Here is a 27790-nt window from a genome sequence, read left to right as displayed (position 1 = left end):
TAATGTGTAGCGTTGTAGCTGTGCTCTGGCCTGGTCCTGGGCTCTGGTGGTCTAAAATATATGAAATATATGAAACACAAATTCAACCTTCAAAAACCTATTTTTCGAACCTTTTCTGGGAAACTATTTTTTCAAACTTCAAAACTTCAAACTATTTTTCGAACCATTTCTGGGAAAAGGTTTTTATCAAAACCATTTTTTTTTAACTTAAGAAAAAAAATGTTCAACTTTTCAAACCCTGTTTAAAAAAATAAAAAAAAAAAATATATATATATATATATACTTTTCAATTGTTGAAATCTTTTCTAACATTGTTTTCGAAACTTTTTGGGAAATATATTTTGGGAAATATATTTTGGGAAACATATTTTGGGGAGATTTTACACTGAACTGTCTCAACCCCACATCTAAATATTATATTTCTACGAGGTGTGTGTGTTTTAGATTGTGTCTGTGTTAGTGTGTGTGCTTGTGTTTGTGTGCGAATACACAACCTCCATTCCTACAGCCAGGTCTGTGTGTCACAGGAGTGATTGACAGGTTAACTGAACTCTGAACAACAGCCACATTTCTCTGACCTCCTTCATCAGTGTCTTGTAGCGCAGCACCTGCTCCCTCCCACAGGAAACAGGAAGTTGACAACCTTCCCGCCAGCAACGCTGCTCAGAGGGAGGGAGAGGGGAGGGAGGGAGGGCGAGAGAGCGAGAGAGCGAGAGAGCAAGAGAGAGGGAGAGAGGGAGGGAGGGAGAGGGAGAGAGCGGGAGAGGTGAGGGAGGGAGAGAGCGGGAGAGAGGGAGAGAATGAGAGAGGGAGGGAGGGAGAGCGAGAGAGCGGGAGAGAGGGAGGGAGAGCGAGAGGGCGAGAGAGCGGGAGGGAGTGAGGGGGCCCTCCTGGTTGTCTCTTCCTGGTTCCTGTTCCACATGTCTGGTCAGCTGACAGGGCAGAGCTGGCCCGGGTAACAGACCAGCCACGCCACAGGGCACTTCCTCATTCCACAAACGTCCGGGATGATGGAGACAATTCGCCAATGGCGTGATAGGAGACTGGCAGCAGGAAATCCCCATTGGTCAGTGAGCTTTTCTTTGTCTGTGTGATTGGTGCAGCCTAGGGCTGTCTCTCTGTCCGGGTGAAGGAGACTTTGGAATTGAGACTGCAGGTGACAGCCCTCCCTCCCTCCCTCCCTCCCTCTCTCTCTCTCTCTCTCTCTCTCTCTCTCTCTCTCTCTCTCTCTCTCTCTCTCTCCCTCCCTCCCGCCCGCCCGCCCTCCCTCCCTCCCTCCCTCCCTCCCTCCCTCCCTCTCTCCCTCTCTCTCTCTCTCTCTCTCTCTCTCTCTCTCTCTCTCTGTCTCTCCCTCTCTCTCTCTCTCTCTCTCTCTCTCTCTCTCTCTCTCTCTCCCCAACAGTATGTCATTTTAGGGGGGTGGGATGGGTACAGATCAGTCATTAGAGCACAGACTGCAGATCTGCTACATATCCTTGAAGTAGACTGCCCCCTAGTGGTTTGATTGTACTGCACTCTGTGATTGCGGATAAGGTGTGTGAGTATGTGTGTGTGTGTATGAGAGAGAGAGTGTGTGTGTGTGGGAGACAGGAACCATGCTATACCATGGAGTAGCTGACAGAGACAGAGAGAGAGAGAAAGGGAGAGAGAGGGGGACAGAGAGAGGGGGACAGAGAGAGGTGGAGAGAGAGAGGGACAGAGAGAGGGACAGAGAGAGGGAGAGAGGGAGGGAGAGGGGGACAGAGAGAGGGAGTGACAGACAGAGTGAGTGACAGAGAGAGAGTGGGTGAGAGACAGAGCACTAGAGAGAGAGTGACAGAGAGAGAGCACTAGAGAGAGAGTGACAGAGAGAGAGCACTAGAGAGAGAGTGACAGAGAGAGAGCACTAGAGAGAGAGTGACATAGAGAGAGCACTAGAGAGAGAGTGACAGAGAGAGAGCACTAGAGAGAGAGCTCCTTTCAGTCAGATAGCCCAGAAGGGCTGCATTCCAGAGTTTCCCCATAGCAGTCTTAAGACGCTCACCTGAGCATACTGGAGCAGGAGCCCTCATCCAGCTGTCGGAAGGGAAGAGAACCAGAACCGAGAAAGGGGCTAACCCCAGCAGTAAAGGAGGAACAACATTCTCTATGTTTTGAAACGGGTTAGATCTCTTTCTCTCCGCAGGAAGCCACTCACTGTTTACTCAAGTGTACACAAGAACATGGGTCTTTTCTCTGTCCTTAAAGGATTGTCAAATTTTCATAAAAATGTGTTCATTTAGATCACCCAGAGGGGATTTGAACTTGTAACCTCTTGAGCTGCAGTCCAAGACTGTGAGTACTAAACTGTATGTTTCAATATGTATGTAATTGTTTATGTAGAGCAGTAGGGGGATCAGATGGCTGAGCGGTTAGGGAATCGGGTTATTAATCAGAAGGTTGCCGGTTAGATTCCGGCCGTGCTTTTGACGTTGTGTCCTACTTGCCTCGGGGGGAATGTCCCTGTACTCACTGTAAGTCGCCCTGGTAAATGACTAAATGTAAAATGTAAAGGATGTAATTGTTTATGTAGGGCAGTCTCCCAGTGTAACTCCAGTCTGTGTGTTTGCAGTGAAAAGGATGAAAGTCTTATTAAGCAGGTCATGGTGAACTATACCACCAGTGTTTACAACAGTAGAGATGCTGTGAATGCTACGGTGATAAGTGTGTCATGGACTTCAGATTTTAGAATTATGGTTGTTAATGTTTGTGTGTGTATTTGTGTGTGAATGAGGAGGGATTTCAGCCTTCAGATATTTGGTTGGAATGATGTTCAAACAGAACAGACTATCCCAGAGCTGTGGCTAGGCTGGGGAAGGGGGGGCAGTGCCCCCATGTCTGGAGGAATGTAGCCACATTCCAGCTTGGCTTTCCTCTTACGACTGATTGGAAACATAGTCATGGATGTTACACTCTGAGGGGGCGGAGCCAGGGACACCGGGATCCACCTGAAACTCTCTCTCTCTTACTCTCTGTCTCTCTCCATCTTCTCTTTCACTTACTCGCTCTACCGCTCTGTAACAGGTAGAACGGCTGCGTTCTTGTTGATACATCGGTAGAGTTGTGGTTCTTTTGGTCATTTTCTTTCTTTGAAGGCATGTCACAAACCAGCTCTGGGCCGGACAGACGTGTTTGAAACAGCTGATTCACCAGGAAGTCAACAGAACCGGTTGATCCCGCCCAGGACTGTCTGCATGACGGATCAGGAGGAGGATGATGTGTGTGTGAGCGTGTGAGCGTGTGATGTGTGTGTGAGTGTGTGAGCGTGTGAGCGTGTGATGTGTGTGTGAGTGTGTGAGCGGATGTTGTGTGTGTGAGCGTGTGAGCGAGTGTGTCTGTGTAAGTGTGTTTAAGCCATCACACAAGCACACTTGTAGACTGTCAGCTAGTTACTACCTTGCACAAACTCGATTATTCCCGCAGCAAAGGCAGTCTCGCTCACGACAGGTTCGCTTGCTAGCGTCGTGTTAGCGGTTAGCCTGCTATAAGCTCCTAACGTTGGACAGTGAAAAATGCCTGGAGCCACCAGCTGGTTAGCCAGTCCTAGGTAAAATGCAAGATGGTGTCACTGCACGATAAACAGGTTCCTCCAGATGTGGACATTGACACTGTGAGACACTGAGAAAAAATGCACTATTTTGACTTTTTGTCCAATTCTTCTCTCTGTATTCATCCATCATTCAGATGACAGGAACAGTAGCACGGCTATCGGTTTACAGTCAGTCTCGTTCCCACGAAGAGCCGAAAGCATTTTCTGTTGTGAACTATCTACTGTGAGCTCAGGTCGCTGGTGGATGTAATGTATTATGTAACAGATGCTGCTCTCCACCGTGAGGTCCCCTACGGGAGGGCGGGAGGTCCACTGCTGTCTAACAATCTGCAGCTGAGAGGGCCAGCACAAATCCTCTCTCCTCACCCGTATTGACAGAGCGTTAAACACTTCTTAAAACTCCTTTTTGAAAGGTTTAAAAACCATCTTTGAAAAAAGGTTGAAAATATATATTTGAAAATATATATTTTTTTAAGTAAAAAAAAAAAAAAAGATTGAATAGGTTGAAAAAATATTTTTGAGAAAATGTTTTTTAAAAAGTGCACAATTGATGAGTACTGGATAAGGAGTCTACTGTACTCTACTGTATTCTGCTTTAATCTACTCTGTTTTAGGCTTCTCTGTTCTCCTCTGATTGACAGCTGGAGATGGAGCTGAAGGTGTGGGTGAAGGGCGTGGCCAGAGTGGTGGGTGGCCTATCGCTGGACACTTCTTGCCAGGAAGTGGTCATCGCTCTTGCGCAAGCCATTGGTTGGTTTCCTTCATCTGTTTGATTATTTAATTGCAACGTTTTGATCTGCAGTGAAGTTAGTTGAACCCTAACCACTGAGCTATACTCCTCCCCCCCTCTCCCCTCTCCTCCCCCCTCCCCTCTCCTCCCCCCCCTCCCCTCTCCTCCCCCCTCCCCTCTCCTCCCCCCTCCCCTGTATCCTCTCCTCCCCCCTCCCCTCTCCTCCCCCCTCCCCTCCCCTGTATCCTCTCCTCCCCCCTCCCCTCCCCTGTATCCTCTCCTCCCCTGTATCCTCTCCTCCCCCCTCTCCCCTGTCCTCCCCCCTCCCCCCCCCCTCCCCCCTCCCCTCTCCTCCCCCCTCCCCTCTCCTCCCCCCCCTCCCCTCTCCTCCCCCCTCCCCTCTCCTCCCCCCCCCCTCCCCTGTCCTCCCCCCTCCCCTCTCCTCCCCCCCCTCCCCTGTCCTCCCCCCTCCCCTCTCCTCCCCCCTCCCCTCCCCTGTATCCTCCCCTCCCCTGTATCCTCCCCTCCCCTGTATCCTCCCCTCCCCTGTATCCTCTCCTCCAGGTCAGACAGGACGCTACGTGCTGCTTCAGAAGCTGAGGGGTTGTGAGAGGAGGCTGGTTGCAGGGGACAGTCCTCTGCGCTCCCTGGCCCAGGTAGGTACCCTGGCCAGGGAGGTCCAGTTCATCCTGTGCAGGACAGGGCCCAGCCGGGGGCCCCAGTCCCCTGGCTGGGCTCCATCACTGCTCCCCCGACACCCCGACCCTGATCCCCCCACACGCTGGGAGCCCAGGAAGGCTTTGAGCTTTCACCTCGGGCCCTCCACCATCCCCAGACGGACTGGAGCCCAGGCGGGGTCTCCCAGAGGTTCCCCTGAACTGAGGGCTTCTCCCTCCACTCCCCTGCTCCCCCTCCCTCCTCCACTGCCCCCTCCCTCCACTTCCCTGCTCCATCCCATTCCCCCCTCCAAGGAAGACATCTTCAGTCAGGCGCTAAAGCAACAGGAGAGACTACGAGACATGGAGGCCCTGCTCAGAGGCCTGGAGAGGGAGGAGGCGACCTGGGAGAGGCCTCTAACTCTAGCCCCAGGCCTGGCTCAGGGCCTACAGGAGGAGAAGCTGAACCAGGCTGAGGTGATCTTGGAAGAGCAGCTACAGGTGGAGATGGAGAGAGAACAGGGTAAGGATCTCATCATGTTCTCCATCAAATCTGTTAGTATAAACAAATCCTCTGGGGTACAGCTCCGCACTATAACAGTTGATCCAAAGAGGTAACTGTTGTTATATTGCACAACCAGTAGATGGCAGCATTCCATTATTTTTACCGCGTTGGTTCATCAGGCTCGTACCTCTGCGTCCCCAGAATTGCTCCGGCGCCTGAACCATCTCTGCTCCTGTCTGGAAGACTGCAGCGGCCGAGTGCTGGAGCTCCAGGCCAGCGCGGAGGACCAGGGGAGAGATCTACAGCACGAGGCCCAGCGGCAGGGCTCCCGGCTGGGCAGGGCTCGGCCCACGGCCCCCCTGGACACCCTGAGGGTGGAGCTCCACCTGCGCCAGGTGCAGGGGGAGGAGCTGAAGGCCATGATAATGGAGGCGGAGAGAGAGACGCAGGCAGTGGAGGAGCAGATGCAGGTGGAGGTGAAGCCGTGATGTGTTGTTAAGCAGGAGTGGAGGGGGGAGGTGGCTGGTTTAAACCCTGCGTTGTGTTTTCCAGGAGAAGAGGCAGGAGATGGAAGAGCTGAACAAGGACTTCAGACAGTGTAACCTCCAGCAGTTCATCCAGCAGACAGAAAACTCACCTGCACCTGACCACACACACACACCTGCACCAGACCACACACACACACACCTGTTGGACCACATGCACCCCTCTCAACCTCACCACACCCCCCCATTCCCACCTGACCAGACACATCCTGCCCCCATCACCACGCCACCCCCAGGCCACGCCCCCATGCCCTATCTGTGCAGCGCAGGCATACTGGATGAGGACCAGACTGACTCTGTGATCGAGTGCTAACAGGACACACTCCCCCTGTCTGATCACCACTCCTCCATGCACCCGTCACACACACCACCCCTCACACACACCTCAAGTTTTACTAAACATGAAAGGACTTCTTCTGGCATGTCCAGGGCTGTGTGAAGGGTAACCTGCTCTGTCACTTCCTGTCCAGGGCTGTGTGAAGGGTAACCTGCTCTGTCACTTCCTGTCCAGGGCTGTGTGAAGGGTAACCTGCTCTGTCACTTCCTGTCCAGGGCTGTGTGCAGGGTAACCTGCTGTTTGTTTTGCAGCAAGCGGCTGTCTGATGTGACTAACAGGATGTGTGTGTGTGTGCACGTGTGTGTGTGCACGTGTGTGTGTGCACGTGTGTGTGAGCATGTGAGTGTGTTTGAGCGCGAGTGTGTTTCAGCGCGAGTGTGTTTGTAAGCGTGTGAACTTGTGTGAGTGTCTATGTGAGAGTGTGACAATTATATATGTTTCATGATACTTTGTAAATACATGCTATACATTTAATAAAACTAAATTAATATAGGCTACTCGGTTGCACCTTTGGCACTGTTTTCGAATTATTAAATTGCAGTATTAAAATTCGAGTTAACTCAATTCGATTTTAATTATTAAACAGGTCTAAACTATGACAGGATGGACAGTCAAATACATTCGTTTTTTCTTTTGTGAAACAATGTCAAATCGTTTCATAATTGTGTTATACTAACCTTCACCAGCCAATCCAATGGCAACGTTGTTGATGATGAAATACAATTCTTTATTTTCTTCTAACATTTTAAGTAATAACTACTCCTGTAGATCATAATAGTGTCTGAACGTGTCAATCTTACTGAACGCGTCAATCTTATTGAACGTGTCAATCTTACTGAACATGTCAATCTTACTGAACGTGTCAATCTTACTGAACATGTCAATCTAACTGAACGTGTCAATCTTACTGAACGTGTCAATCTTACTGAACATGTCAATCTTACTGAACGTGTCAATCTTACTGAACATGTCAATCTAACTGAACGTGTCAATCTTACTGAACGTGTCAATCTTACTGAACGTGTCAATCTTACTGAACTTGTCAATCTTACTGAACATGTCAATCTAACTGACTAACAGTTGTGAGGTAGCTCTGCGTGTCCTGCTTTTTGAACACCTTCAACTGTTGTTACCTTGTATGACCAGTAAATGGCAGCATTCTATAGTTTTTAATGTACCGGTTATTCAGGTCTCAGTCCGGTTAACGTCAAACAGCGGCGTCCTGCCTCCGTCACGTTGTAGAAAGTGAAACCAGAGCCTGTTTAAGGAGAGCCTTGCCACTCCCTATTAAACCCCATTGTACCGAATTTGGCTGCAGTTCCACCAAAGTTCCACTGGGGGTGATCGCGAGCAAGTGCATGTTGAATGGGAGTCTATGGAGCTAAACGGCTAAATTTGTCTCTTTCGCCTGATTGTCGTTGAAAAATCTCCGATTTGATTGTAGTTTGTGCATGTTCAACATGGATTATAGGTAGAAAATTGAATGAACGAGTACTTATGTCCTTTTGATTTCTTACATGTTGAGTCGTTGTTGCCCAGAACACGCTAGCATTCTGCTACTGAATGCTGATTGGTTAGTAAAGGACTGATACGACCAGAGCTCCCGCTTGATGGCATCCGACGCGGAATCAGAATGTCGGAGCATTAGCAACATTAGCAACAACATTAGCAAGCCAAAACTCTTTCAAGCATGTGTATTGACAGGGAGAGCCTAACCTGTCAGCTGTGTTGTCGATGCCCTGAGAGAAAAAAGTAAGTGACCAGAGCTTGCCGTCAAGCAGTAGCTCTGGTCGTACCATGTGTATGACTTCAATGACATTTTCAAAAGCTTTTTAGAACAGAAAGGCGACTTTCAAAAAATCTAAAACCCGGCAGTGTTTATTTTTTTGGCCTCCCCTTTCGAATTCAGAATTCAAATTACTGGACAAAAAATTATATCCTGAGAAAAGTGGATTTTGAGGGGTACCGCTCCATAGACCTCCATTCATTCTGCACTCGCTCGTTAGCGCCCTCACATGAAATTTCAACCAGTTCAGAATCCGGAAGTTTCCCGAGAGTCGCAGTTCTCTCTATATTAGACATTCTCTGGTGAAACTACAAATCGTGTGTGTCTTTAGAATTCAAAAGTGAGATTTGACACTGTGACAACCGTAAAAAAGAATTTCAAAACGCACATTAACATCATATAGGCGTTTGTTATAAGATAAAAACGTACTTCTGCTATAGTTTGTTCTTTCCTAACTCGTGCATGTTCAGAAGATACATGTTTGCGGATGTATAAGGGATAACCTCAGGATATCTACACAAAAAAATAAAAAATAACCGTGTACGTTTCTATATATATATATATATATATATAGTTTTATCGGTTTGTAGAATTATCACTTGTTCGCTACTATACTTTCACTACATAAGAGGAATAACAATAACTGGCTAGTGCTTCCCGTGGCTGTATTTTACTACTGGGCTTTTATTAATTCAGTAAAAATTATGTATGTAAGTATGGTTAGTACCGCCTACCGTATTAATCAGGAAGTAAAGTGTGTTTTCTGTGCACAGCCGGCACAGTAGGGGAAGATAAAATCACATCCACTGGCAACATGTCTCGATCTAATGGTAAGTAGTTAGATTGAATTCTTATAATTTGGGCAAAAACAGTGAAGTTGATGATTAACTATGGTAATAAAAAGTATATGTTTGTCTACGGTAGGTGTGCTCTGATAGTGGAGACGAGGAATGCTTAAAACAAGTGTCAGAGTAAAACAGTGACTAATAAACCACGCCTCAGGTCGGGGAGTTACATACATTTACATGTATGCATTTAGCAGACATTTAGATACATTTGTTTTGTCACATAAACAAATCTAGTGATGTTGGATTGGATGGGTGAAGCAGTTGACTGCAGTTCAAGAAGTTGCAATCCCCCCTATAAATAATTTTGGATAAACCTGTCTACTAACCAACCAGCTGTTGTTATTTCTTGTGCGTCTGCGCAGGGCAGAGTAAGAGAGAGTGGGACTTGTCAGGGAGGAAGCTGAAGGCCCTGCCCACAGAGTTGCTGGAGCAGGGAGCAGAGGTCAGGAGGGTGGACCTTCAGAGGAACAGACTGAAGCAGGTCTCTGGTCTCTCCTCGCTGCTCCACCTGAAGGAGCTCAACCTCTCCCGGAACGAGATCCTGGACTTCCCCCTGGAGGTGGGCAGCCTCAGCTTACTGGAGCGTCTCTACCTGAATCAGAACAACATCCGGGTGGTCCCAGAGGGGCTGTTCCCCCGCTTGGAGAAGCTGCAGTTCCTGAAGCTGAGCACCAACCGTCTCTCTCAGCTCCCGGCCGACCTGGCGTGCTGTAAGAGGCTCACTTACCTCAACCTCTCCCACAACAGCCTCACAGACCTGCAGCCTCTGGTGGGGCTGTCTGCTCTGACGGAGCTGCACGTGGAGATGAACTCCGTCACCCAGCTCCCCCCAGGGCTGTTCCACAACTCGGAGCTCAACCTCTTCAAGTTCTCCGGGAACCCTCTGAGGGTTCCCCCAGAGGAGGTGTGTATGGGGGGGGTGAGGGATATCCAGAACTACTTCACCCTGCTGGGCAGGGACCCGGACAGCAACACCACCGCCTGCACGGTGAAGACCATGTTCCTGGGATCGTCCATGGCAGGGAAGTCCACGCTGAGCCGCAGCCTGCGAGCCGGAGCGCCGGTGAGGGTGGAGGAGGACGACCGCACCGAGGGCATCGAGATCTGTGAGCTGGAGCTGGAGGGGGTGCGGCTGCTGTTCTGGGACTTTGCGGGCCAGGAGGAGTACTACCTCACACACCACGTCTTCATCACCCCGCGAGCCCTCGTCATCCTCGCCGTGGACCTGGCCAGGTGAGCACCTACGCTGTAGGAACTGATGCACGCTCACGGCTGAAAAAACTAGAAGCATGTCTCCCCAGTCCACCTTCAATTCCACATCTCCCCAGTCCACCTTAAATTCCACATCTCCCCAGTCCACCTTAAATTCCACATCTCCCTAGTCCACCTTAAATTCCACATCTCCCCACAGATTATTTGAAGTAATGTTAGTTATATGTAATACATTGTCATTGTTGCTCGGTAGACGAGATAAAACTGCTGCACTGTGTCTGGTAGCTGAGAGGTGATTTCATCGAGATTTCGATGACGTGCAGAAACAACCCCATCATGTGTATTTTCCAGCTACAGCGTGGAAGACCCCGAGTCCTTCACAGAGAAGGTCTGGTTCTGGATCAACAACATCCACCTGCGTGTCCCAGACTCGGTGGTGCTCCCAGTGGCGACTCACTCTGACCAGTGCAGGAGTCTGGAGGAGGTGGAGGAGAAGAGGGCTCACCTGGACCAGAAGGTGAGGGAGGCTCTGGAGGAGCGGAGGCTGGTTCTGACTCGAAAGAGGAAGACCCTGGAGGAGAGAGACCCCACGCAGTTCTCAGACCAGATCATCGACATGGATCGTCTCATGGATCGCAAACTACAGGTAGCTTTTAAAAGCAACCTACGAATAGTGCAAATAGGTATTACAGCAGAAGATCAAGGATCAGAAGTGTGGCGTTCTAACTGTGTTTGTAGTTCTAACTGTGTTTGTAGTTCTGACAGTGTTTGTAGTTCTGACAGTGTTTGTAGTTCTGACAGTGTTTTGGTGGTCAGAGTCAAGGAACGGTCTGTATTTACCAGCCATATTAAAAAACAACCTCATGTCACCTTCGGCTTTACAGGGGCACCCTGGTGGACCAGAAAAGGCCCCCAAACAGCATGTTGTCCTGCAGGTCCCTCACCAGCTCTCCTCTGTGTGCAGGTCATGAAGCTCTTAACCATCGCTTGCACCAGGCAGGAGGGGATCGACGCCCTGAAGGCCCACCTGCTGAGGCACATCGAGCAGGCGTTCCCCTGCGCTGAGAGGACCCTGCCCCGGAGCTACGGCGAGGTGGAGCGCACCATTCACACGCTCCTCGAACAGGAGCACATCCCCAGACACGGTAGGTCACCCTGACGGAAGTACAGACTGGACAGCTGGAATCATGTTTGATGTATTGATAGTAAAACTAGAGCTACATGCATACAAGATACATGCATTTATTTAACAGACGGTTTTATACCCAAAGCTGCACACATGGGGATTTGAACCTTCGAAAACTGAGCTATAGGTATATATACCTGAACGTAACCCTTACCTGAGATTGTATCCTCTGTCAGGGATCGTCAGTTTAGTGGAACTGACGGAGATGATCCTGAAGAAGGTGGAGGTGAGCAGAGAGAGCGTGAGCTGCATCCTGCGTTACCTGCACCGCATCGGGCTCCTGGTTTGGTACGAGGAGGTCCCGGAGCTGGCAGAGACCGTGTACGCTCAACCCTCCGTCCTCATCTCTCTCTTCAAGGTGACGCAGCCTGGAGGAGATGCCAAGCGCACGCTGCCTTCAGCTAACAAACCCCTTACATCCACAGCCACCAAACCAATTGTGGTCACTGAAAGTACAGCAGAAAGATCCAGGATCAGAAGTGCTTAGTTCTGGTGGTCAAGGAACTAGTTACTGTTTACCAGGCACAGTGTTATCTCAGCCACCTGGCATATGCACACTGTACATTCAAACTCTCATTACAAAGTGGTAATAGAACAGAGGAAAATATTATAAAATCAAATGTGAATGAAAAGTGAAAATATGTTATTGCCATATGCATTATCTTTGGTTCCACTTGCAGTCCCTGGGGATACATCAGGATGCACCACACTTTTATAAAATTAAACCCTTCAATCGTGGCAGAAGACTGTAGAACCCTGGCCTCAGCGCAGGGGCGACCTGAGGAACCCTAACACGCTCTCTCCCCCTGACTTGCTGGGCAGACCGTGGTGAGACCAGACCTGGCTAAGCAGCTGCAGGACCTGCCCAGACCACTGCTCCGCCTGGAGGGGGTGCTGGACTTTCAGAGGGCGGCCTGGGTGGAGGCCTTGCAGGGGCGCGGCATGCTGCCCAACGTGGCCATGCGTATCCTGGTTCTGAGGGAGCTGAAACGCCTTGACCTGGACGAGGACCTGGTCTCAGAGGTCAGGACACCTGCTTAATGACCAAGTAACTAACGATGACCCAGTAATTAACGATAACTCAGTTATTAATAATGACTAGTTATTAATGATGGCTAGTTAGTCATATTTCACAGTTCATATTTACTGAGAAGGGGAAACCTGGTTAACCATCACCTTTATGAACACCGCTTCACCCAACCACGCCGCTGTAAAGCTAGACCTTCGATGGCACTGGGTGGGCAGTATTTCTACTAAGGAGTGAGTTTAACCAGTTCATCTGGGTTCCACTGCAGGTGGTGGGGAGCAGGAGGGAGGAAGGGGCGTTGCTCAGTCTACTGCAGCACTTCCAGGTGTGTCTCCCCACCCGGCTGGGAAGTCCGCTGGACCCAGCCGCCCCAGAGTTCGTCCCGGGGAAGGCCCAGTGGGACTCGGACAGGCTGAGGCAGAGAGAACAGGATGCGGCCTGCCTTTTCCCCGTCTACCTCTTGGACAACAGGGCGGTGGAGAAGGCCTGGGGGGTGGACAAGCAGGATGATGTTCGTGTCCATGTTTACTTCCTGCCTGAGGTCCCTCATGGCTTCTTTCACAGGTACAGACGACTCTTGTGTAACTTCCTGTTTGGTAGAGATGACTATCCTGTAACTTCCTGTTTGGTAGAGATGACTCTCCTGTAACTTCCTGTTTGGTAGAGATGACTCTCCTGTAACTTCCTGTTTGGTAGAGATGATTCTCCTGTAACTTCCTGTTTGGTAGAGATGACTCTCCTGTAACTTCCTGTTCGGTAGAATGACTCTCCAGTAACTTCCTGTTCGGTAGAGATGACTCCTGTAACTTCCTGCAGTAGCGAATCTAGGTTCACACTTTTGGGGGGCCTAAGCCCTTATATAAAACCTATTATTTTTCCTATGACCCAGCAAAACTAAGGGGGTAGAAATTTTTGAAAATATCCTTTTAAATAGTGTCCTATAGTGGGGTCTAGGAAGAGAAATTAATCAATTTAGATTGAAAAATCAACTTTTTTTGGTAGAGATGACTGTCCCGTAACTTCCTGTTTGGTAGAGATGACTCTCCCGTAACTTCCTGTTTGGTAGAGATGACTCTCCCGTAACTTCCTGTTTGGTAGAGACAAACCTTCTGTAACTTCCTGTTTGGTAGAGACGACTCTTCTCTAACTACCTGCAATACAGATCACCTCTTCAGAACTTCTTGCATGCTAATCTCCTCTGAAACTTCCTGTATGCTAGAGATCTCCTCTGAAACTTCCTGTATGCTAGACATCTGCTCTGGAACATTCTTCTAGGTGGAGTACACGGTACCTACTAGGGGTGGGAATCTTTTGGTACCTCACGATTCAATTCAAATCGAAACAAGAAAAAAAACGAGTCATCCAATTTCTATTCTATTTACATTTACATGTATTCATTTAGCAGAAGCTTTTATCCAAAGCGACTTCCAAGAGAGAGCTTTACAAAGTGCATAGGTCACTGATCATAACAACAAGATAGCCCCAAAGCATTGCGGGTAGCCAAAACAAGAAGCACACATTGCGAACAACCAAAATAAGTGCCAAAGGGAAGAACCATAAGAGCGTGTAGTTAAACAAGTTACAATTAAACAACATGAATCGCTAGTGCAAGTGTACCTGTAAAAAAGCAAGCAACGCTATGGTTACATTTGATTCCAGTTTACTGTTTAGTGTTACTTGTTTCTATTTGACTGTGATAGGCAGTTAAGTGTGATTGTCATACAAAAATAAAAATGAAACATTATAAATATATGTAAAAAAATGTTTACAATTTTTTCAAATTTGTGAATCGATCTGAATCGCTACAAGACTGAATCAAATGTGAATCGATTTTTTCCCCCACCCATAGTACCTTCCTATAGGTAGAGTAAGGGATCCACCCCTAATGTCCAATGTTTCCTTCTGACCCCCAGGCTGACGGTCAACATGTGCTCCCTGTACCCCACCCACTGGGTGGGGAGGGACCAGTGTCTGCTCTGCTCCGGGGCCAGGCTGGTGCTGCTAAGGGAGAACAGCCAGAATGTAGACCAGTTCATAGAGATACGCTGCAAGAGACCAGAGCCCACTGGTGAGACCTCACTGGACAGGACATGTGTGATCATGTGACACCTCACTGGACAGGACATGTGTGATCATGTGACACCTCACTGGACAGGACATGTCTGATCATGTGACCTCACTGGACAGGACATGTCTGATCATGTGACACCTCACTGGACAGGACATGTCTGATCATGTGACACGTCACTGGACAGGACGTGTCTGATCATGTGACACGTCACTGGACAGGACGTGTCTGATCATGTGACACCTCACTGGACAGGACATGTCTGATCATGTGACCTCACTGGACAGGACATGTCTGATCATGTGACACCTCACTGGACAGGACATGTCTGATCATGTGACACGTCACTGGACAGGACATGTCTGATCATGTGACACGTCACTGGACAGGACGTGTCTGATCATGTGACACCTCACTGGACAGGACATGTCTGATCATGTACTCATCAGCCCAATATCAGTCATTGGCGACAGATTTTTTTAAATGAAATGTGGAGTTGTATTTAATTTCAGGGTACAAAACTCAAACTTTGTCAAAGCTTTCAGCGTGAGAGAGCCTCAGAACTTGTGTGTTGCAGAGTTCCGTCAGTCGTGGGATATGGTTCTGGCGGTGATATGCAAGCTGTGGCGGCTGTCCCAGCAGTGGCCAGGCCTGGTCCAGCAGGTCTACAGCCCCTGCCCGGAGGCTGGCTGCTCCGTCAAGTTCCCCTGGAGGGACTGGCAGGAGCTGGTCTCCGACAGCACTGACATCTACAGCATGTAAGTGTTGTTATCATTGGATCATTATGTGTTTTATCCAAAGCTAATTCTCTGGTTGAGGATTGCCCATTAGCTGACGCCATGACGACCAGAGATGGGAAGTAACAAAGTACAAATACTTCTACTGTACTGAAGTAGATTTTTCTACCAGTACTTTTCTTCACTATCTATTTTAAGAACAAGTTTTAATCAGTTTTAGGGTTCTCCGTTCACATCTCTCCCCTCCTTTCACTGGGGAAAAAAAAAATCTAAAGGTTGAAAATATATATTTTTAAAAAGTTTCCCCCAAAATTTCCAAAGGTTGAAAAAATACTTTTGACTAACATTTTCAAAAAGTTTTTTCTTTTGACTAAAAGTTTCCCAAAAAGGAATTTGTCAGATTTCGGCTACTTGAAAGACAGATGTTGTATCAAGACTGATAGATGATCACGTGTGTGGAGAAGGCAGGTATGTAGTCACGGTGTTGCATCATGTTTGTTTGACAGAGTTCCTGATGAGAAGGTGGTCTGTGCGAACGGACACACACGCCGAACAGAACTACTGTTCCCCAAAGGTACGGTCCCTGTCCAGCAGAAGGAAAACACACAATGTACTTTACATTTACACTTTTATCCAAAGAAACATACTGAAAGTACAGCAGGAACCATGATCAGAAGTTCTGACGCTATTTCATTCAAGTCAAGAGATGGTCTATGATTATTTTGTGTTCTTGCTAAAAGAATCTCTCGACAACATGCCGAGAAAAGACCCATTGGTAGAATGGAGTACCAGCATGGACTTGTGATCCTTTATCCTCGCTATACTTCCTTTATGCCTTTTATTTGTTGCGTCTGTTAAATTAATGAAATGTAAATGTGACGTAAGTAAGGATTGTTCCTATCTGAAGCTCATCCCTGCTGTCCTCACAGTCCCTGGTGTGTCAAAGTGAGGAAGAGTGCTACCATTGAAACCCTGACAAGCCCAGCTCCAGCTTGACCTGGTCGCTGGAATCCACCTACAGATGGCAGTTTGGCTTAGTTAGTTATTTACTTTGTTAGCAACCATTTCATTTAAAGGTTTGACATTAAAATTAAATCAGTCCGATATCTGTGGGCCTCACAAGACTGTAATAAACGCAACCAATCTTTTAGTTCAGACCGACCTTAATGATTGGACGGCATTCGGACCAAATGCAATGACTCTCTCTTTCTCTCTCACTCTCTTTTTCTCCGTCTCTCCCTCCCTTCTCTCTATCTCTCTGAAGTTTGTGAAACTACTAAATTGTTTGCGGGAAGCTGCATGTTATTACAATATTATTTTTTCAACACATTATTGTCATAAATTGTACAACATTTGTAAAAGAAATAATGTATTGTTGTAAAACCCCAGTAATATTGTGTGCCTTTCAGCTGGGCCGCCCATAGAAATGGTTGGGCCCCTGAAAAGGTCCAGTGAATGGCCCCCCCCTAACTCCTACATAAAACATATGTAAACTTAGAGAGACCTACTCAGTGATGGGAGCTACATTATAGCAAAACAAATACATCTTTATAAATAAAACTTAAACATAAAGTTTAATAAATATAACTGAGAGGCCTTAACAACAACTTGTCACACTGAGATCTGCTACAATCACCAAATTTTCTAGTATAAAATGCAATTTACCTGCCTTCATCTTTGACTATTATACAGCCGTCTTTCTTGATGCAAAGTCTTTTATAATGTATTTGAAGTCAATTTGTTTAGCCATTTCACACTCGATGGAAAGTATTGTGATTTAGCCTCTCCTGGCTCATTGTGGAGCGCACGTCATTTTTATGATTTTGAGTTTACTGAAGGACCTTTCTCCTCCTGCCAAGTTACAGGTAAAGTGCAGAATGTCCTCAGAGCAATGCAGAACATGCGTTTTCTCAATGTCAGCTTTGCTCTAACTAGCTTCCTCTTGGCTAGCATCGTGGCTACTGCTGCTCGTCTCTGCAGCCTGGCTGGGAGCTTCTTTCGGAGCTGACTGGAAACAAATATTTATTACTTTTATTTGGGGGTCGAATGCCCTTGCTAGCTCTCTCCTTTTTTCTATTTTCTTTTCTGATATCCCGATTTCTGAACAGGTCCTCCAGGCATAACAACGAAATGTAGCCTACTCTGACATTTTTTGCTTAACCTTACATCAATAAATGACATCGATAAACAAAAACGACTAATACCATTTTTATGAGACTAGATTTTAGGGTGTTCATTGTGAAGCAGACTACATTTTACTAAAGCAACAATACAATGTTTAAGTTTGCTTTTTTAAGTAATGGTGAGTATTTCAGTTTAAAATAAATTGGTTATAATTTCTTTAAATATTTAAGAAGAACATGATTATTGCTGGCATCGCGGCTAGCCCCCCCACCATGGGTCCCAGAAAGCTTTCCCCCCTTATGGGCGGGCCTGACCATCAGACTGACAAACATTGGGAGATACAAATATGAATACCACACAAAGGTTGATTACAAACATACATATCGATGGTAAATAAAAGGGACCTTTTGACTTTTAAACTCTTTCTGACTTTTATGTTTCTGGTACTGTCAGTTGTCACCTTTCTGCAGACAGTATCATTTATAAACACACTTTCTCCAAACACAAAATCATTCTTCTAAGCCTTTAAAAGCAGGCTGGAAGCAGTATCATAGGAAGACTGTCAAGAGGAGAACAAATCTAAACCAGGGAGAAGAATGAACACTGACGAGGCTGAACTGAGATTCAGACCGGAACAAAAGACAGCCGCGGCCTTCCTTCGAACCAGCCAATGAGCTCGCGATGCGCCATAATTGGTATGGAAATTAGCTTTATGGAGTGCGGAGGACACGCGCCCGGCTCGCGCACCTGACGTGCCAAAGAATTACACAGCGGGGCTGGACTCAAAATCGTGGACCTCAAAAGAGAGTCGGTCTGAAGGGGGTGGCGCGTGTTTAAAAGGGAGAGATCCATCCCGAACGGTCACATTTCTAAACTTTCAAACACCGTTTAACAAGACGACGAACCGTACTGCGAATTTTGTGCTTCGAAACTTGGCGTCGCATTTAACTGCAGAATCTCCCGAGATGGAAACCACGACATCTACTGTAACCTCAAGTAGAAACATCTCTCAATGTGCGCTGTCTCTCAGGCTCTCAGGCAGTGACGTCGCGCTGCGTGCATCCAGCCAGGACAGCTCTGCACCGGGTCAGCACCTAAGTTTGTCCACACTTCTGAAAAAACAGCCCTCCGGTTCCCCGCAGCTTTTCCGCTGCAAAAAGAGGACACACGTCACCGTACTAAACTTTCCGTCCTCCCAGCAACAACAGCTCCCTTCTTCTGTGGTCAGAAGGAACGAGCGAGAGAGAAATCGAGTGAGGCAGGTGAATGCAGGCTTCCAGACTCTGCGTCAGCACGTACCCAGCGGGGCCGCCAGCAACGGGAAGCTAAGCAAAGTGGAGACGCTGCGCTCGGCCGTGGAGTATATTCGAGCCCTCCAGCATCTCTTGGACGAGAACGACGCAGTTTCCGCGGTGTTTCAGGGCTGGAGCGTTCCGTCCCCCTCCGTTACCGTATCAAGCACCTGCTCAGCGGGACCGGAGTCTCCCCTATCTACCTCCTCTTCCTCGGAGGAAGGCGGTAACCACGAACACCTGGGATCCGAGGAACACGACCTTCTAGATTTCTCCACCTGGTTCAACAGGTATGCAGCTGATCATATCTCAACATTACGATACTTGACTGAGTATTGATTATTTACTAAACTACGCAAAGCGCAATTTAGTAAATAAGGGTCGCATGCTACGTACCTAACATTGTTTTTTTCTTCTCTATCACAGGTGCTGAATCACAGTGTCTTAAAGAGATACATGTGTTCCACCCACTACCGGGGGAATAAGACGTTCATGCAGCGGTGCTTCATACAGAGGTCAGAAACACGCAGTAAACAAATGGGACTACGTCACGAGACCAGCGGACATTATTTATTTACGCTGAGGAGAGCCAAACACCAAACTGAGATTGCCGAGGATGAACCTTTTATCTTTAGTTACATCAGATACTTGGTTTGTAAAATATGTACTTGGTCCATTACTTTTTGGACAAACATGTAAATATGCGATTTCAGAGGTTATTTTTTGTACTTTTATACAACGTAGGTTTAATAAAGTTTTTTTCTATTTATAAAACTATTCGTGTGTATTTTGTGTTCATATTTTAAACTTGTGTGTGACAGATTAACAAGTAGACAAGAAACAGTTGCTAGAAGTTTTGTTCGTGTGGGAGCTGCTTCTTTGCAGAACCACAGAAGCTCTGAATGAGAGCAGATAATCGTCAAGAATCCAATTAGCTGATCAGAGTTTCTGTTCTGAGCAGTTGAGACTGTGGACTTCAATGACTTTGTTCAAAAAAGGTTTTGATTACATATCCTTTGAGGTTGAAGCATGGAAGAGAGTACTTGTCCCTTTGGAACGTGTGTGGCTGTAGGATGGAGGGTGAATTTTGGTGTTTGTGTGTATTGATGATCTTATGAATGGAGCTTGAACTTCAGCAAGCCTGACTCCTCCCCCTCCACTGGTCTGTTAAGGGGGGGTTCGGAATATTTGCATTAGCCTTTGTGGCTCCTGGGTTTGGCTTCACGACACGCCTCCTTCAGCACACCGGCCTCTCAGCCTCTACTCTACTTTCTTCTTGTCCTCTACTCTCAGCCTCTCCCCTCAGCCTCTCTCCTCAGCCTCTCTCCTCAGCCTCTCCCCTCAGCCTCTTTCCTCAGCCTCTACTCTCAGCCTCTCCCCTCAGCCTCTCCCCTCAGCCTCTTTCCTCAGCCTCTCTCCTCGGCCTCTTTCCTCAGCCTCTCCCCTCAGCCTTTACTCTCAGCCTCTCCCCTCAGCCTCTACTCTAAGCCTTCCCCTGCCTCCCCCCTTCAGCCTCCTGCCTCTCCTCCTCCCCCTGCCTCCCCCCCAGCCTTCCCGTGCCTCCCCCCTTCAGCCTCCTCCTGCCTCTTCCTCCCCCTGCCTCCCCTGCCTCCTCCCCCTGCCCCTCCTCCTTCCCCCTGCCCCTCCTCCTCCAGGCTTGTGAATAGGGAGAGCTGCAGGCAACACAAAAGCTGTTTGTGGTTCAAGACCTTTTCATCCTCTCCTGCCACCAAGAGCTGAGCTGACTGGCTGTGAGTGAGAGTGGGCGTGGCCATCTCTGGCATCCATGTTTGAATGTGATCCCTTCATCCATGCACCAGACTCATAGAAGGCAGAGAGAGAGACAGGGAGAGAGAGAGACAGGGAGAGAGAGAGGGAGAGAGAGACAGGGGGAGACAGTGAGGTTATATGCACTTCAGGACTTAAAACTGTTCAAAAAATTGAAATAACAAGAAACTATCAACTAACTAGCGAGAAAGTTAGGAAACACAATGCTGTTCTAGAGGAATCTGCTTGTAATAGTTATGGTTCACTGGGCTTTGTAGCTGACTTTACTTCGCCATCCTTCCCTGTTAGGTTGGGTTGGAATTCTACTACCAGTGAAGTGTGTATTCATTTTTATTAATTTCATTTATCTTTGAACCAGAGGTGAAGATTTGAACCTGCTGCGGTACCTGTCTCCACGCGTCAGAGCTGAATCCAGACGCAGCCTGTTTGATCCAGACTCACCAACATGACATCACTCTCCGGCCTTTCTCCCTTTAACGAGGCATCCTCTCCTTCCTCCAGCTTAATCCCTCTTTTCACGTGGGTTGATTGATACCCCCCCCCCCGCCCCCCCCAGATCCCAGTGGAATGGGACAGCTCTCCCCATGTCCACCCCCAGCCCTGCTGCGTCCTTGTTTGCTCTGCATGGAAGAGGCTCTTTGAGGAGTCTCTCTCTGAGGTAACTGACCAGTCTCTCTCTGAGGTAACTGACCAGTGTCTCGCTGGGGTAACTGACCAGTGTCTCGCTGGGGTAACTGACCAGTGTCTCGCTGGGGTAACTGACCAGTCTCTCTCTGAGGTAACTGACCAGTGTCTCTCTGAAGAAACTGACCAGTCTATTTCTGGGGTAACTGACCAGTCTCTCTCTGAGGTAACTGACCAGTGTCTCTCTGGGATAACTGACCAGTCTCTCTCTGAAGAAACTGACCAGTCTCTTTCTGGGGTAACTGGTCAAAGGTCATATCAGTTACATATTCATCAGGTTTCATCCACAGCCTTTTTCCCAGTCTAAACTGGCTGCACGCATTCAGCCCCCCTTAATCTCCTTTCAGCGCACTATCACTGAATCTCTGCTTTTCAACGCGCAGCTCTGTGAAAGTTGACAAGCAGAGGCTTTTTTTTCAGACAAGCAGAGTTTTTAAAAGCCTTCTGAAAGGAGACGGCAGGATGGAGTTTAATCTGGCAGAAAAATGGCAACTTTCTACCGCAAACAGGTTCTTATCTGCAGCGAGCAGGCTGCAGGGGAGGCTGGGGGAGAGGCTGGGGGAGAGGCTGGGGGAGAGGCTGGGGGAGAGGCTGGGGGAGAGGCTGGGGGAGAGGCTTGGGGAGAGGCTGGGGGAGAGGCTGGGGGAGAAGGTGCAGGGGGAGGCTGGGGGGGAGGCTGGGGGGGAGGCTGGGGGAGAAGCTGGGGGAGAAGCTGGGGGAGAGGCTGGGGGAGAGGCTGGGGGAGAAGGTGCAGGGGGAGGCTGGGGGGGAGGCTGGGGGAGAGGCTGGGGGGGAGGCTGGGGGGGAGGCTGGGGGAGAAGCTGGGGGAGAAGCTGGGGGAGAGGCTGAGGGAGAGGCTGAGGGGGAGGAAGAGGGAGAGGCTGGGAGGGAGGCTGGGGGGGAGGCTGGGAGAACGGCCGCGTGCTTGGCAGTGTTAGCCGAGGGTCAGCTCCTCTCCCTGCATTGTCCTGTCGGCCAGTCTCCCACTAACCAGATCCAGCCTGTTTGTTTAGGCAGGGGTGGGTGGAGGGGGCAGGGGTGGATGGAGGGGGCAGGGGTGGAGGGGGCCATTGTGCAGGCTGGCCTGGGGCCCCAGGCTCCTGTTGAGCCGTCCCAGCCTGCTGGTGCCATATGGACCACAGGCACAATCAAATTACCTTTGTCCCGGCATCCTTTCTCCCTCTGCAGGAATGAGACCGGTCCTCAGCCCTCAGCTTCCAGGACGGCCAGGGGGTCACCCATCCTGGACCCCAGGACCCTGTCTCCAAGGGCGATAATTAACAAATGAAATAATGAGATCATCTTCAGCTCATCTATCAGCCCATGTTGAGAAGGCTCCTTTGAGCTGGGGTGAACGACCAGGGCACTGGTGTGTCTTCTGCTAAAGTCAGCCTTCGCTCCATCAGTGAGAGAGAGAGAGAGAGAGAGAGAGAGAGAGAGAGAGAGAGAGAGAGAGAGAGAGAGAGAGAGAGAGAAATCTAATAAACATACCTTCGCTTTCCTGGGCTTAACAAAGGACTTTCATTAAGAAAGACCCCGCTTTCTCAGTTCTGTTTTTTAGTCTCTCACTACCTGTCTTTCTCTCTCTCCCTCTGTCTGTCTGCCTGTCTCTCTCTCCCTCTGCCTCTCCCTCTCTCCCCTGTCTTTCTCTCACTCCCTTTATTTCTGCCTGTTTCTTTCTCTCTCTTTCTGACAGCAGCAGGAGAGAGGAAGAGAATAACTAGTGGAGCACTTCTGAATAACTAGTGGAGCACTTCTGAATAACTAGTGGAGCACTTCTGAAGTGTGCTTGGGTCAGGAAGAGTGTGTGTGTGTGTGTGACAGGGAGAGAAATTGTGTGTGTGTTCATTCCTCAGGGTTTGAGGCCAGCTGCAGCTGTGGAGAATGACTGAATCACACGTCCGCTGAAAGGACACAGCGTTCCCCCGTGGGCCAATCAAACGCAGCCCCGCCGCCCCTCAGCAGAGAGGGGAGGGGCTTGTGTTCTGCTGGGGGACAGGGGGGCCCTCTCTGATCAGGACCTGCCCTGGAGAGGTGGAGGGTAGAGGGCTGGAGTGATGTAGGGGGAGGGTGGAGGGGGAGGGTAGAGGGGTGGAGTGATGTAGGAGGAGGGTGGAGGGTAGAGGGGTGGAGTGATGTAGGAGGAGGGTGGAGGGTAGAGGGGTGGAGTGATGTAGGAGGAGGGTGGAGGGTAGAGGGGTGGAGTGATGTAGGGGGAGGGTGGAGGGTAGAGGGGTGGAGTGATGTAGGGGGAGGGTGGAGGGTAGAGGGGTGGAGTGATGTAGGGGAAGGGTGGAGGGGGAGGGTGGAGTGATGTAGGGGGAGGGTGGAGGGTAGAGGGGTGGAGTGATGTAGGAGGAGGGTGGAGGGTAGAGGGGTGGAGTGATGTAGGGGGAGGGTGGAGGGTAGAGGGGTGGAGTGATGTAGGTGGAGGGTAGAGGGGTGGAGTGATGTAGGAGGAGGGTGGAGGGTAGAGGGGTGGAGTGATGTAGGGGGAGGGTGGAGGGTAGAGGGGTTGAGTGATGTAGGGGGAGGGTGGAGGGTAGAGGGGTGGAGTGATGTAGGGGGAGGGTGGAGGGTAGAGGGGTGGAGTGATGTAGGGGGAGGGTGGAGGGGGAGGGTGGAGTGATGTAGGGGGAGGGTGGAGGGTAGAGGGGTGGAGTGATGTAGGGGGAGGGTGGAGGGTAGAGGGCTGGAGTGATGTAGGGGGAGGGTGGAGGGTAGAGGGGTGGAGTGATGTAGGGGGAGGGTGGAGGGTAGAGGGGTGGAGTGATGTAGGGGGAGGGTGGAGGGAGAGGGTGGAGTGATGTAGGGGGAGGGTGGAGGGTAGAGGGGTGGAGTGATGTAGGGGGAGGGTGGAGGGGGAGGGTGGAGTGATGTAGGGGGAGGGTGGAGGGTAGAGGGGTGGAGTGATGTAGGGGGAGGGTGGAGGGGGAGGGTGGAGGGTAGAGGGGTGGAGTGATGTAGGGGGAGGGTGGAGGCGGAGGGTGGATGGTTGTCTCTGAGAGTCACACTCACATACTCACACCAGGGACGGTCTGGGAGTAAAAATAGGCCCTGGACTTTGATCCAGACCACCCTACCAGAACCGGTCCCGTATATGCCACCACAGCGAGCGCCCTGCTAATGCATGCAACTTCTGTGCGTGATGTGATGATTTGGAACTTCCACGGTTAATGCGAGCGCGCGTAGAGCGCGAGCGAATTATTTTGGCTGATTTGAGCGGAAAGTAGTTTTTTTGAGCTTGATGTAAAACAAACGAACATAGCCGTTGGTCCAATTGGTAAAACATTGTCTAGTGAAGGTAATTAGGCTACGTTTACGTTTCTTAACCTGGTTTTCCATCTGTATATTGTCTCTTTAGCTAACTTTCGATCTGTCAGTATCACTGTTGTGTGTCTAAACGGCACTAAGGGCTGAATAGACGTTCATTTGGAATAGACCAACCGGCCTGGGGGAAAGGGGGGGGGGGGCGGCAAACCGTGTTGCTCAATCTTCTACAACATTTTTATTAGTTGTAAAAAATTATGGGTCGGAGGGCCGGCGGCCCTGCCGGCCCAAAAGTGCTTCGGCCCATCGGGAATTCTCCCGATTCTCCCGATGGCCAGTCCGCTACTGACTCACACACACACTTCTCCAGTCTCACATTTACACACGCTAAGAGACAGAGGTCCGCTACAGGCCGCTAGGTGGCGGTGTTGTACTGGTGTTGACCTGGTGCTCAGCGCCATCTGCAGGGTGTTGTTGTGTGGTGCAGTACCTACAGCGGAAGATTAAAATATCCACTAACATCAACAGTTCTATTCATTCATTCATACACACAAATGACTTACTTTCCGAACAAACTCAATTAATTTAGCTACTTTTAAAATGTAATGTTACTGGTTCAACAACTAACGATTTACTTCTGATCCTTGATCTTATGCTGTAAATGACTAAATGTAAATGTAAACCCTGTCTACATACACCATTTAAATGTCACTTTGGATAAAAACGTCTAAATTAATACAAAGTCACGTAAAATGTAATTTAAACAAAAGAAGATACGTGTTTCGTTAAATTAAACACTAAATAATTTGTCATTTTTCGTCTCAACTTAATATTCCTAAACCAGGCCTAACACAAATAAATCGTTGAAAATCAAGATTTATCCTGTACTGTAAAGATTAGGATTGTGTTGGCTCATATATAATTAAGTAGTGTATTATTTTACACGCGCTGTCTGTTGAGTCCCATTGACTTCCCGCTCCTCTCTCCCTCACTCCACCCCCCGTCTGAGGAACCTCATATCTCGGCATCGCTGGATCACTTTCTGGTTTAGCTGGGAGGCACAGACACCGCTACCGGAGCGAATGGATGAGTGAAACCCCGGTATGGCAGACAGAGAGAAGAGTAAGCCGTCGCCGTCTGGCCGCTCGGCTAGCGGCCGCCGCGTGCAGGTTGACTCGCCAGCCAGTTTCAGGTAAGCTCCGTCTCTACCGCGGTAAACAGCACACCTGCGCCGTTTACTAAGTGATCCGTTGCGTTGAGATTTTGCCGTGCGAGACATTGGCATCGCAGCAGGGATCCTGCCGCTGCAGTTGGCAGGATTCTGGTGCTGGTTGATCGCACCTGTCTGGGCACGCGCCTGATCTGGGTCTGCCGCAGGGTTACGTTTGTATTGTGGACGGTACCGACGGACGGTAACGGTTAAACGAGTGTGGGGTGTTTTGTTGTTGTCACATGTGGTTCAGGGCGTGTCTGGCTGTCTTGTCACCGGCGTCTAGCGCGCGGACGGAGCGTGTGTGATTGAGGAGTTGTTGTAAAGCCACAAATGTGCGGTCATCTGTCAACCGTACAATTGCAACAGCATACTGGCCACAGGTGGATGTGTAGAATAGATCTGTTTAAGGGATTTACTCCCAATACATTTTAATAAAAGTAATTCTTATAAACGATTTACATCAGGATTATATCCAATAGTATATCACACTAACATATTGTAGTGCAACCCCCTCTTCCTCTTCCTATCCACTCACACAAACTGGGGCTTGAGGAAAACAGCCATGTTTAAGAGTGGCACTAATGAGCATGGAGAGGGCTGTTATCATCCCAAACCCCCTTCAGTACCACCATCCTCTCCCTGTGTCTCTCTCCCTCCTCTCTCCAGTACCACCATCCTCTCCCTGTGTCTCTCTCCCCCCTCTCCCTCCTCTCTCCAGTACCACCATCCTCTCCCTGTGTCTCTCTCCCCCCTCTCCCTCCTCTCTCCAGTACCACCATCCTCTCCCTGTGTCTCTCTCCCCCCTCTCCCTCCTCTCTCCAGTACCACCATCCTCTCCCTGTGTCTCTCTCCCCCCTCTCCCTCCTCTCTCCAGTACCACCATCCTCTCCATGTGTCTCTCACCCTCTCTCTCCCACTCTCCAGTCTGTTCTAGTGTCAGTTAGCTGTACAGTGTGATGTCTGTCAGGACGTGCTCTACCACAGCAGACACAGTTGTACCGTAAACAGACAAAACACTGTCAGTGAAAAGGTTTGCAATGTTAACCTCCCTCAATTGTTTCTGTGTAGTTACATGGTAGTTCATGTAACCTTCATGTAAAGTGTTGCCATGCAGCATCATGGTAGGTGGTGTTCAGTGTGTGGATGTTGGGACTGTGAGTGTTGCTGTGTAGCTGAAAGAGAAGCAGTGTTACAGGGCCATGGAAAGAAAAACAAATGATGAAAGGGAGAGAGAGATAGTGTGTGACAGAGAGAGTGTGTGTGTGACAGAGAGAGAGACTGAAACTGTGTGTGTGTGTGAGAGAGAAGACTTTGAACTGTGGAACACCCCCTGGGAATCTGTCATGCCTTTTGATTTTGAGGCAGAGAGATGCTGTCCAGAATATCCAGTCACTGCTCTCTCTCTCTCTCTCTCTCTCTCTCTCTCTCTCTCTCTCTCTCTCTCTCTCTCTCTCTCTCTCTCTCTCTCTCTCTCTCTCTCTCTCTCTCTCTCTCTCTCTCTCTCTCTCTCTCTGATAGTCAGCACAGCACCTCAATATGCGGAGAGAGATGCAGAGAGAGAGAGAGAGATGCAGAGAAAGAGAGAGATGAAGAGATAGAGAGAGATGCAGAGAGAGAGAGAGATGCAGAGATAGAGAGAGATGAAGAGATAGAGAGAGATGCAGAGAGAGAGAGAGAGAGAGATGCAGAGAGAGAAATATTCAGAAAGAGAGAGATGCAAAGAGAGTTGCAGAGAGAGAGAGATTCAGAAAGAGAGAGATGCCGAGAGAGATGCAGAGAGATTCAGAAAGAGAGAGATGCCGAGAGAGATGCAGAGAGAGAGAGAGATTCAGAAAGAGAGAGATGCCGAGAGAGATGCAGAGAGATTCAGAAAGAGAGAGATGCCGAGAGAGATGCAGAGAGATACAGAAAGAGAGAGGGATGCAAAGTGAGTTAGAGTGAGAGAGAGAGAGAGAGAGAGAGAGAGAGAGAGAGAGAGAGAGAGAGAGAGAGAGAGAGAGAGAGAGAGAGAGAGAGAGAGAGAGAGAGAGAGTGTTAAAGGTATTTATGCTGTCAGTCTGTCTGGGCTGGACACACAGGTCAGTGATTGGTCTCGATCCCCTTCCTGCTGATCATTTACTGCTTGCTCTGTTTTGCTGATGCGTGCTGTTTCTCCTAGAATATCTCCCCTCCCCCTCAACCCCCCCCCCCCTCACACAGCCCCCTCTCCTTCAC

General features: G+C 49.1%; 4 protein-coding genes across 4 annotated transcripts in view; all 4 read left to right on the top strand.

Annotated features, from left to right (window-relative positions):
* The first annotated feature begins 4215 nt into the window (after positions 1 to 4215).
* Positions 4216 to 6838, top strand: LOC146246483 (ras association domain-containing protein 7-like). Its single transcript, XM_084682761.1, has 4 exons — positions 4216 to 4318; positions 4863 to 5477; positions 5661 to 5929; positions 6012 to 6838. Exons 1-4 carry the CDS (start codon positions 4216 to 4218, stop codon positions 6315 to 6317), a joined length of 1293 nt encoding a protein of 430 aa, XP_084538887.1. The 3' UTR covers positions 6318 to 6838.
* Positions 6839 to 8297: 1459 nt separating this feature from the next.
* On the top strand, positions 8298 to 17407 carry LOC146246482 (malignant fibrous histiocytoma-amplified sequence 1). Its single transcript, XM_084682488.1, has 11 exons — positions 8298 to 8957; positions 9338 to 10208; positions 10539 to 10833; positions 11152 to 11332; positions 11550 to 11731; positions 12196 to 12396; positions 12669 to 12964; positions 14314 to 14468; positions 15046 to 15226; positions 15712 to 15779; positions 16135 to 17407. Exons 1-11 carry the CDS (start codon positions 8942 to 8944, stop codon positions 16152 to 16154), a joined length of 2466 nt encoding a protein of 821 aa, XP_084538614.1. The 5' UTR covers positions 8298 to 8941; the 3' UTR covers positions 16155 to 17407.
* A 763-nt stretch (positions 17408 to 18170) lies between these two features.
* LOC146246481 (achaete-scute homolog 1b-like) lies at positions 18171 to 19398 on the top strand. The gene is made up of 2 exons (XM_084682711.1): positions 18171 to 18911; positions 19048 to 19398. Exons 1-2 carry the CDS (start codon positions 18295 to 18297, stop codon positions 19052 to 19054), a joined length of 624 nt encoding a protein of 207 aa, XP_084538837.1. The 5' UTR covers positions 18171 to 18294; the 3' UTR covers positions 19055 to 19398.
* A 6026-nt stretch (positions 19399 to 25424) lies between these two features.
* The window catches only part of mapk8ip1b (mitogen-activated protein kinase 8 interacting protein 1b), a 29638-nt gene continuing 27272 nt past the window's right edge, over positions 25425 to 27790 (top strand). The window contains exon 1 of the mRNA XM_084682324.1: positions 25425 to 25555. Coding sequence (XP_084538450.1) covers positions 25467 to 25555 — 89 coding nt within the window. The 5' untranslated portion in view covers positions 25425 to 25466. The remainder of the gene's footprint in view (positions 25556 to 27790) is intronic.

Source organism: Hypomesus nipponensis, chromosome 19 (assembly GCF_054491055.1).
Source record: "Hypomesus nipponensis isolate SF chromosome 19, ASM5449105v1, whole genome shotgun sequence".
Taxonomy (NCBI): Eukaryota; Metazoa; Chordata; class Actinopteri; order Osmeriformes; family Osmeridae; genus Hypomesus; species Hypomesus nipponensis.
This window is presented reverse-complemented; position numbering and strand designations above follow the sequence as displayed.

Bases quoted from the DNA above. Each gene is read 5' to 3' on its own strand.
- LOC146246483 (XM_084682761.1), top strand. From the start codon at position 4,216: ATGGAGCTGAAGGTGTGGGTGAAGGGCGTGGCCAGAGTGGTGGGTGGC. The intron at 5,478-5,660 runs GTAAGGATCTCA...CTGCGTCCCCAG, and splicing joins GGAGATGGAGAGAGAACAGG to AATTGCTCCGGCGCCTGAAC. The intron at 5,930-6,011 runs GTGGAGGTGAAG...TGTGTTTTCCAG, and splicing joins CAGTGGAGGAGCAGATGCAG to GAGAAGAGGCAGGAGATGGA.
- LOC146246482 (XM_084682488.1), top strand. The intron at 15,227-15,711 runs GTAAGTGTTGTT...TTTGTTTGACAG, and splicing joins AGCACTGACATCTACAGCAT to AGTTCCTGATGAGAAGGTGG. The intron at 15,780-16,134 runs GTACGGTCCCTG...CTGTCCTCACAG, and splicing joins AGAACTACTGTTCCCCAAAG to TCCCTGGTGTGTCAAAGTGA.
- LOC146246481 (XM_084682711.1), top strand. From the start codon at position 18,295: ATGGAAACCACGACATCTACTGTAACCTCAAGTAGAAACATCTCTCAA.